Below are 11,209 nucleotides of genomic sequence, written 5' to 3'. Positions count from 1 at the left end.
TGCCGTGTCCACTGTATATTATCAATAGGGTGCATCGTACATGCAGTAAACGTCACGGGGATACTATAAATATTACAGAGAATAGGCTTACAATAAAGTACGTAAATTTATCTATGAAAAAATAGTATTCGCGATTGATGATGCATGGAACAGTTACCCTAGGGCACCGACGGTCGTGTGAATGTGTATAAAAATACGTCAACCATTTAATAAACGCCTAATTAGTTTACACATTATATCGATAACAATTATAATCACAGCGCTACCGTTTCTAACGCTACATTACTTGTTGCAGAGGAAACGTGCACATATCAAATATTAGCAATAGTGTATTATTAAAATCACGTGATCAATAAGTCTCTGATACGCAATTTACGGGAAGTGATGCTTGAGCGACGGATGGAGAAGAAGTGAACACAATGAATTTCCTACACTTCATTCGGGTTTTTTTTAATTCACCTAGTTTGAAGTTCTATTAGAAGCATTTCACAATTTAACGCATCAAAACACTTTATCAAAAATTGTTTCATAAACTTAATTACCTGTTAAGAAAATTGACGGCAGTCTCTCTGCACAATGGAGCCTAGTCAGCCAATATCTACGCATCAACCAAGGTCACTTGTATTTCTATTGGAGATAGGTCATCGAGATTTAATAAATCAAAAATGATTATTTTAATAACAATATTAATACTTGTTGGCCTTTATTTATGTAGCACTTTCCACGTCAAATGCTACATGTCATTGCTAAACTAGAAATAGTAACAAATTTGCAACCTCTTTTTCTCCCAGGTAGTATCTATAAACCTGTTTATGTATTTCTACGCTCCAGTACCCATTGTATTCGTAGGTGGTGGTGATTATTTTAATTGTAATACTGTATATTGATTAGTTCGGAGAAATATCTAAATACCTTGGCTGCTTATAAATGTTTGAGTGCAATAAAATAGTCATCATCATCACAAAAATATTCTTAACAGTCGTAACTCTCTGGCATATGAACTGGACTTTGAAGTAGTTTAAGTTTTTTTTTTCACCGCAACTCAGTCGCAACTCCCTTACTTGAGCCGGCGTCGCCACCTGTACAGCGCACGGCGGTAGTAGAGCCGAGGCTTATCCAAGGTGGAAGCTACTGGAGCCCAGCAAACTGTCGCCGTGGTATACCTGCGCGTACACGGTTGTGGTGATGACGCCGGGAGTGCGCATTTCCCTACCCTTTTTGTGTTCGCGGTTTGTTTTTGCCAATTTTGGCTGCAGTCTTTTTTTTTTCCCCATCTAACTTCGGGTTTATATACTGTCAGCGCCTTGAGACGATTTTATTGTGGAAGGTGCTGTACAAATATCGTACTATTACCATATATTTAAACGTCAATTAAGTAATTCTATATTTTAGAAACATTTTACCAATTTTTGCAAAAAAATATTTAAATATCTTGGCTGCTTATAACTTTTCAAGTACAATAATGTTGTCATCATTATCACAAAAATATATTTTTAAACGTCAATTATTTAATTCTACATTTTAGCGATATTTCACCAATTTTTGCAATGTGTATAACGCTTTGTGTTGACGCATGTGTAAAATATTTTTGATTTAATATCTTAATGTTATATTTTGATTTGTGAAAATATCACCACGGTGGAACTTGCTTGTGATTTTTAAAATAGTTTTTTATTTAAGTTATTTTAATTAATATGATAATAATAATTACAATTTATCGGTTGTGAAACTTAAAATAAGCATGGTATTTATCACCAAGGCAATTTTGTTGAATTGCCTTGTTATTACCAATATCTGTTAAAACTATTTACCCATTTAGGCTACTCAGAGTTACGTCATTATACTTTACATTTAACCAGCTGTGAATAATCAATTATATACAATATAATGACGTCAGGTGCGCTTGAGATTACACTTTACATTACTGTCCTACCTAGAGCATGTTGGTGATTTATTTGTGATTGAATGCGATAATCCTTGTAATTCGCTTCAAATCCGATTTTGGACGAATTTAACGACGAGTCTTTCAGAAGATCTTGTATAAATTGAAAGAAGTAAAATGACTTGATATTTTTAATCACCTTGTTTACGGAACACAATTTAAAAATCGGATAAAGTGTTACAAGGCTTTTTTCGTAACACTTTGATTCCAAATTCCATCACTAGCGTTATAATTCATGTTTCAGAAATAACTTTGTTTTACGCTATTTAAGACGATTAGCAATACATCTTCATCTAGAAATTACGCGCAATTGGTAATCTATGCGTAGGCCTATATATACACTCAGAAAAATAGCTTTCTTGTTTAGCTAGTCTTACAGGCCCGTAATTAGCATTGTCACCCAAAAAAGCAAAGGGCCGAGGTGGCACCCACTTCTTTTCTTTAGTGGAGTTTATGGGGAGTGCTTCGGTGGGTTCAGGTTAAAACTTCCTGCCAGCTGATTAGGTGTACCGAAGAGGGCTTGCTTTAAAAGTGGGGTCGGTCAAAGCGTGAAAACTTCGAAAAAGGAAAAAGCAAGGATCTTAGTCATGTTTCTAACAGAAACACCACCAGTGTACCCATATCAATTGAAGTATACATAAAATAAGATTTAAGCACATTTTCTTACAATTACACCCAGGCCTATTGTAAAACAGCTGAAAACCCCCTCTTTTATTTTAATATACTGTACCGGTTGAACATTTAGCAATATTCAAATGTAATTTCCATCATCATTGATATAACTTATACACTTCGAATGATTTAATGTGAATGGGAACAAAGATACATTCAGTTCATCAATAAACGAATATTAGCTTGTAAACGATTTTGCGTTTCTGTTTTTTTTTTTCAATTTAGTTCAGCAAAATTAAAATATAAATGTGAAAAGTATAGATAATGAATTGTGATAGAATCGTAGATCGGCCTATATTTGCTCTTAAGTATTAGTAACGTGTTTACGAGGGTTAAAATTTATAAGTAGGTTTACAATGATAAAAAGTCATACATGTCGGATGTACTGAAGGAGCTATAAATCTTTGTTTAAATTATATAATTCTTATAAAGTTAACCTATGATATTTCGAAATGTTTTGTAGATTGCTGGACAAATTTAATAAAATTAGAAGTTAATTCATATAACCGTTTTTTTTTTTGTTTACTCAACAGACTTGAATAACAATGACAGATATAGTAACCGATGCCTGGTCGACAACACAAGGATTTACGGCACTGAATTTTACGGAAACATCTGAACTATTTACGGAAACTACGACAGTTTACGATCGTTTCCCGCAACATGAGAAGACCTGGCAAGTTGTGCTTATTATTTTGGCCAGTGTTCTTCTCAGTTTCGTCACCTTTACTGCAAATGTTATGGTATGGATGTCTTTCTATATGGATAAACAGCTGCAAGTTGTCAATAATTATTTCTTACTAAGTTTATCTGTGGCCGATATGATCATCGCCTCCATTTCCATGCCACTTTACACCGTTTACATTGTTAAATCGTGGACACTTGGTCCTGTTGTGTGCGACATCTGGCTCTCTATTGACTACGTCGCGTCCAATGCGTCTGTAATGAACCTCGTTGTTATCTGTTTTGATAGATATTTTTCAATAACTAAGCCATTGACATACAGGGCCAATAGAACACCAAGAAAGGCAAAAATCATGATCGCAACTGCTTGGAGTGTATCTGTAATTATTTGGGTACCTCTTATTATCGGCTGGCCTCGTTGGAACAAGAGAACAGTAGCTGAAAATGATTGCTATATACAATTTTTAGAAGAAGGAAAGACATTATCAGCAGTGCTGAACTGTGTCACAATAAGCATTGCGTTTTATTTACCAGTTATACTGATGTGTTATATATATTATAAAATTTGGCGCGAAACTGAAAAGCGTTCGAAAGAGCTTCGGCATTTACAGGCTGGAGAGGGCGATGGTTATGCTGCTTCAAAACGTCTACTTGTGTCTGATCCTGACAAGTTTCAGTATGAAAATACCAAAAAGTCATGGAAGAAGCGATTAATGTGCTATTCAGATGTTGGGGTGGATGACGAATTGGAGGATAGTAGTGACGCTATGTTACCGCCGCTTCCAAGTACATCGACGACAAATACGTCCAGTACAAAGTCGCGAAATACAATAAGTCTGTCGCCGAAATCTTCCCCTAGTCAAAAACAAAAAAACGGTAATTTAATTTCTAGTGAAAATGTAGAGCATAACTTTGCTGCTTCGCTTTATACAATTCTCATTAAACTTCCAGATGAAAATGCCAAAAATGAGAATGACAACAATGTACCGAAGATAACAATGGTGGAATATACTCCGCGGACAGCGCCGCCTACAATTCTCCAGGACAAGGACACTGGTCCAAACCTGTTATCGCCTGTAAAACAGGACTCATCAAATAGGCCTTCGTCTGTGTGCGTTGTTCCCCCTAATACTAAGAGTTGCCCTTCAAACTTGAGCATACATGCTATTACTGCTGTCAAATCAGCGGCGACGAAAGCCAAAGCAAGTAACGCTGTGAAAAAGAAGAGAACAGTTTTAATTCGTGAAAAGAAAGCAGCACGTACCCTAATTGCGATCTTGTTAGCTTTTGTCATAACATGGACTCCTTACAGTGTGTTGGTTATAGTAAACGCACTAAAACCAGGAGGTGTTAATGCTAGACTGTATACAATCTCATACTGGGGGTGTTACTTGAATAGTACAATCAACCCTATATGCTACGCCCTGTGCAATATGAACTTCCGACGCGCGTTTAAGCAAATCTTGACGTGCAAGTTCCGAAAGAAGCATCAACGCATGCGCACTAAGCAACTTCAAATAGGTTCAAATCAAAAGATGAATTCATCACGATAATTTATTATTGACTTTGTGTTGTATGACATAATTATGACAGCTGTTATTACTTTTACGATTTATACCATTTCTGTGAATTAGTGAGATTTGTTGCGGATTTAAGCGTTCAGTTTGAAACGACTTAAAATGACAAGACGCAATTGTACGTGTAATGTATATGATGCTGCATGTTTCAATGCTATGTTTGTAATAATTTTGAAAAGCTAAAAAAACATTATGACCATTGAAAATACAGTTAAATAATAGTTTACACAAAACAATAAGATGTACCGTATTAAAATAGATCGGTCGATCTAAGTCCATAACCCCAACAAAATATACGTTCATAATTTAGGTTCACAAGTATTTTTATTTTTAACCTTGTTCATAGTTGTGTGGGAAACAATACTGTAACAAAAATGCCTGCCATCTTATTCTTATGAATTAGTTTAAATATATATTTTTTCAAATTTCTCTGCTCACAATGGCTTATTTACCACACATATTCTGACTCATGATAATCCAACAAGTCCTTACTTTAAAATCAGTTTTTAAAACGCACCTTCTTCAATAATGTCTCTTATTCTATTATTAGGCCTATTATATTATTATTATTATTATTATTATTATTATTATTATTATTATTATTATTATTATTATATTACTACTACTACTATTATTATTATTACTATTATTATTATTATTACTATTATTATTATTACTATTATTATTATTATTATTATTTATTATTATTATCACGAGGTTTTGTTTGGAGATATACTTTTACATTAAACATCAATCATGTTTTGTAATAGCGAGACGCAAATGGATAAGACACGTTAGGTTAAAATGACATTGAAGCCGGAAATGTTAACCAAATTTTCTCTACCGTTGTAAGAAAATTAGGTGGAAGTTGACATGCCATAGGCTTAAAACCCCCATCTCCCAGCACTCAATTTACGATGCAAAGTATTCCATACAATTTCAGAAACAGGGTTATTACAATTTTTATATTAATCTTACGCGATACGCGAGATACATGTCTGTATTATCACACTCAATGTTTCAGTATATAATTATTTCGCATCGTTATTATCTAACCAACCACAATGTTTCCTTGCTATTACCATTTTATTATCATTAATAGGCTATACAATATAATATAATATAATGAATCACTAATATTTTGATAATTTATATTTTGTCTCAATATAGACCTCCTACCACCGAGAGAGCGTATTTTTAACTAACACCTGTATTAAATATTATATATATATCTGTTGGAAATGCTAAATATTAATTTATGCACACCATAAGTTGGTTGCTGAAGTAATTACATTTTAAGATATTGTAAATACCAGATGAAAATTTAATTATTTTAATTTAAAATTATTTATTCAAATGCTGGGCTGCTGGACAGCCAAACTTAATGCATAGCAAAAACTTTCTTTAATACGTTAAAACTCTAGAAGTGTGCCAAAAAAGTCTCTGAAATGTTTAGAAAGCGTTTTGCAGCAAGTTGCAAAATTGTAAATTTTCTTTATTAAAGACATATTTTTCCAGAGATGTAATATAGATTTACATTCGAAAGTTTCTTTTTATCGTTACGAAAACAATTGCAAATACAGTTCGGTTACATCTTGAGTTTTAATTTGTTATGCTGATTCTCATTAATATTTGCCTTTACGTTTTACGAGGTACATTAATCATTTTGTGAAACTGATATCATTAAAATACAAGTTTAAGATTGTGATTGACGTCACTAATTAATTTATGAGTATGATATATTAACATCGATAATAAAATGCTGTAATTTATTTGTTAGATTAACCCCCCGTAAAACAGGAGATAAGAGTTCGACAATTTTGTTAAATGTCCTATAGGTAATATCTGATTGTTATTCTCTGTCAGATTTCAATCATAATTTTAGTTTCGTGTATCGAAAAATGTAACCTATTCGCTATCGTTTTCGTAATTTTGCGAAACTTCTCTAACAATAGCCACCTAAAATATGTTAAATATTAAGCCCCCTGAAATTATGCTAATGACCTAATCTTATAGACAATTTACAGTACCTCCATACTTGACGTCGATATAGGCCTATATTCCATAAAATTCCATTACCAATACGTCTAAAATAAATTGGTAAACCCCATTCTTATTGTAGAAATATTTTAAATATAAAATGACAAATAAAGTTGTTGCTGTTCTTCGATATCTTGTTCGTATTTTTAATTTTTTCCCAAGTGATTTCTTCTTATGATACAAAATCAAAGATCTTAAAATTACAAGATTTCCGCGTGCAAATTCTTTCGCAGTGTACGACACGCTCTTGCTAAAGTGATTACTTTTCAACTTTTTTTTACAAGATCCTTGTACAAAATGCGATTCTGTCAATAGAGGCCGGCATACCGTGTAATTCAAAAATTGTTCATTACTAATTGGGAAATGTACAGTTGAACGACCAATCCACCGTAATGTAATCATTGTTCTTTCTATGAATATTTATTTACTATCATAACTATTATGTGAATAAGCAATTATCTTCTTCGACAGGTCATTAATTGTTCTGTTTACATTTTTATCCGTTACAGCACACCACAACGACTACCACCACCTAATAAAGAACACCAGCAATACAGTTGTCTCCATATTTGGAACTTTTTTTTGAGGATAATAAACTTGTTATCTAACATATATGTTAATAAAAATATATAAACAGAGAGCACAATGTTATCTAAATTTGGAAAAAAGGACTAGTCGGTGTTCATGAGTAGTACACTTTATCCTTTATTACCTTAGAGATAAAGGTCGAAGGTCAAGGTAGTGACTGCACTCTAGATTTATGAAATTGTAACCAAGACTAATATCCTTGTAACAAACGAGAACATAATATTATGCATTAAAAAGGCACGTTTCATTAATCCCTCAAGCTGAATTAAAAAAAATTAATATAAATTAGTTAACAAGAAAAAAAATAACATTTAAATTATGGATCTAGTTCGCTTGGATTTTCATTCAGTAGGCCCTACAGCAATATCAATGAAACCTAATAAACCTAACATATAGTCCACACATAATAGAGTTCAGTTAGACCTATATATGTTAATTTGAAGAATATTAAGATATGGCTTTGAACTGGGGTCAGCTATGAATCTGTATCCAGGTCTGGAGTTCAGATGATGTAGCCTGCAGCAATTTCTTGTACTTGCATATGATACCCTGGAAGAGAGACCGCAATGTGAGAGTAACATAATGGTAAAACCGAGTAATCGAGTAATACTTTTCAGCATTGAAATGAGTTCAAGTTCACATAACGAAATAGTAACTTACTATAAAGTAATAAATAGTAGAAATAATAAATTAATTTCGTAAAAACGCACAGGTAGATCTTGTGCCGGGCACAATCACTGCGGCGTACGACAAGTCCAGCTCCGCTCTATATGAGCGCAAAACGGCGCGACGCCGTCTGCTCAATAGCGAGCTTTCGAAATGGGCGACGCGGGGAGCTACGACGGGGAATTCAGTCAACCATGAACGTCGTACTATGCACTTCCCGTCTCAACATCAAAGCTGTTTCGATTTACAGGTCGACGCGCTCCCTCGTATCGCGTAATCAATTATGCAGGCGCCCCCAGCGAGACGTCATAACCTAACTCACGTTGCCGTAGTCAACACAACGCCAAATCGCTTAAAGCCCGTTGTCAAATCCACACAACGAACGGCTTCCCTGTGTATTCGTAGGCGGTTTCATGCTCCACTGCCCGTCGTAGAACGCCGCGTCGTCCAAATCGAAAGCTGCTTATTGTCGGTGGCAGTCTGAACGGATCGTCATTAAAAACGATCTTTGCGCGCACGACGCCGTGACGTTGCGTTCTCAATTGAATCGACGAAGAACGTTAAGCCTGTTTTCCATGCGCAACCAATCAGAACTCAGGAAGCGAACCGACGCTTTGATTCTCGCGAATAAATTCGCCTAGTGGAAAACCACCTTTAGGCGCAGTGAGTGCCCGGCTATAGGCTTAGTCTTAAATGAAGAACGTGTACGCATTAAAGAGGTTAGGGAACCACAAGTATCAAAATATCGATATTGTTGAGCAGAAATCTGTATTTACCTTCTGTTTATTTGCTGCTTGTTTGATTATTAGCTTTGTCAGCCACTTTTCGCATGTGCTAAGGACAGCTTCGCTGAATCCAGAAACGCGTTGTAGTTCTGAAGTCCACGCGTTACTGTCGTCTGCATGTAAAATCTTTCTGGCAAGACAAACCGCCGATGCCGCTTTTTCTGAGGAGGTGAACGCACACTGATGAAGGTCTATCAGGCTCAAGTCAAGCAAGTATTTACATAAGTTTTCTTCCTGAAATAAAGTTGCATGTTAACTTGGTATCTTCCTTCATGTTAAATGTTTATTTTAGAGAAACAATGATTTTTGTGTGTGTGTGATTTAATACAGTAAGTAAGTCGTGTGCACTACTACACCACAATGAGAATAAAAATAAATGTTCTTTACGAACACATTCCACCGAATGGTATTTGGAGAAGGTTTTTGTTTCCTATCGATTTTAATATCTAAACCATGATTTTTTTAAAATTGATATTGATTACGTCATACTTTAAAATGTGTTAACAGAATGATTGGAAAGTTTAGTCAACGGTTAAAAGATAACTATTATAATGACATATTTTTGAAGGTTTGCATGACCAAGTAATAATTAAAGGATTAATGTTTGCGGTACAACACGTTGATAGTTCTAGAAGAACTGTTGTTGGTTGAGAATGTCACAACTTTTTCGATTGAGATTTAGATCAAGATCGTCCTAGAATAATAGGCCTATCTGCAAAAAAAAATTTCAAACGGGAATACTTAAATGAGACTTGCTGCTGATTAGTGGAAAACTAAACAATAATAGCAATAGAAACAAAATAAAGTACAAGAGTTTTACGTTTCTTGATTGTTGTGAACTATTGAGGTATCGTACTAAAAAGATCTTAGCAGACGGGAAACAAAGGCAGAAATTTAAAGTCGCCAAAACGTCCATCTCCATCTCTCGAAGTTGGGTGGTTGTGTATGTATTGCTTGTTAGGTAACAGAGATCCTGCATCTAGTCATGAAACGATACAGAAATACCTTAAATAATACTATAACAGAAAATCTTTAAAGATATCATCAGTGTTGAGCTAATAAACATTACGTCATCACTGTAACTCCCAATGTTGTTTCTCTATCCCCAACAGTGCACTCATTTTTCATTAGGGCACAGTTTGACGTCAGCAGCACTGCAACTCCCAGTGTTATTTCCGTATCCCCAACCGTACCCCAACAAACCATTTTTCATTAGTGCACGGTTTGCTTGATTTTTTTTTTCGGTTCGTGTGCAAAAGGCTAATTCAATTTGGATGTATCGCGATAGGCCTATATAAATTATAGGCTAGTGTTTTTGCTTAATATTATTTGTCAATTTTTTTAATTTAAAGTTAATGCTTATTGTTATAAAAGCACAGTTCTGGTTCTGGTGGTAAAGCCTAGATTTCTTTCTACACCTAAAACCATAAACAGTAGAAATGTCAACTATTGTTTTCAAAGAATCAGTCAACGGCAGCCAGATGCCCTACACACGCGAAAACAAGAGTAAGTATTTAAAGTTAATTTAAATTAAGAAATTAAAGATAAAAGCTAATTTATATATTTAAATTGGTTATTAGCTCTCAATTAAATATATATATGTAAGCTTTTCCTTGAGAATGTGTGGAATTTTGAGTCCCAAGTACAAAAATATACCAATTCAGTTTTAAAGCTTAAAATTGGGGGGGGGGGGGGGGGGGGGGATATCAAAGGGTTTTGCGAGATACAACAGGGCCAAATATATTAAAAATAAACTGAAATTGCAGGAAGACAATTAAAAAATGGTATATTAAAAAAAATTGCAAAACCACTGGGAAGTATTTTTCTTGACAGAGTCGAATAGTGAATGACTACGGTAATCTAACTATAGAGGGCAGCATAATCGTCTGGCTGCCGCAGCGGTAAATAGTTAACAAAACAAGACATTTAAACAGACACTCATGAGGACGCGATATTAACTATTGTATTGTAATTGTTCAGATTTATTCTCTTTGTTGCCTACCAGTATATTGAGTAAAAATAATTATAATTATGAAATTTAAAACGAAACATCCAAATGTACTTCCTCATCATACCATTAACAGATAATGCATAACAACTAACTATAAACCTTTAATTAAATGGCTAATAAAAGGTCCTAGAATCGTTGCAGTATGTAGTTAAGAAATATAAGAATGGTTAAGACATATTCGTACCGTAGGCGTGATCATTTCTTCGCATTTGCAAGCTATAAAAAGGCATGCGATGCCAAGTAA

General features: G+C 34.4%; 2 protein-coding genes across 6 annotated transcripts in view; one reads left to right on the top strand and one right to left on the bottom strand.

Moving 5' to 3' along the window:
• The window catches only part of LOC117105733 (muscarinic acetylcholine receptor M1-like), a 62,338-nt gene extending 55,293 nt beyond the window's left edge, over positions 1-7,045 (top strand). For all 5 annotated transcript variants that reach the window (XM_033246991.1, XM_033246993.1, XM_033246990.1 and 2 more), the window contains one exon: positions 3,148-7,045. In XM_033246991.1, the coding sequence (XP_033102882.1) occupies positions 3,160-4,851 (1,692 nt within the window). In that variant the 5' untranslated portion in view covers positions 3,148-3,159 and the 3' untranslated portion in view covers positions 4,852-7,045. The remainder of the gene's footprint in view (positions 1-3,147) is intronic.
• A 265-nt stretch (positions 7,046-7,310) lies between these two features.
• Positions 7,311-11,209, bottom strand: part of LOC117105831 (G2/mitotic-specific cyclin-B2-like) — a gene marked incomplete in the record, with an annotated part of 14,177 nt that continues 10,278 nt past the window's right edge. The window contains 4 exon segments of the mRNA XM_033247128.1: positions 7,311-8,052; positions 8,946-9,188; positions 9,775-9,933; positions 11,150-11,209. Of these exon segments, the coding sequence (XP_033103019.1) occupies positions 7,975-8,052; positions 8,946-9,188; positions 9,775-9,933; positions 11,150-11,209 (540 nt within the window).

Source organism: Anneissia japonica, unplaced genomic scaffold (assembly GCF_011630105.1).
Source record: "Anneissia japonica isolate Jap-2015-1 unplaced genomic scaffold, ASM1163010v1 scaffold287754_len4335492_cov202, whole genome shotgun sequence".
In the NCBI taxonomy this organism is placed as follows: Eukaryota; Metazoa; Echinodermata; class Crinoidea; order Comatulida; family Comatulidae; genus Anneissia; species Anneissia japonica.
This window is presented reverse-complemented; position numbering and strand designations above follow the sequence as displayed.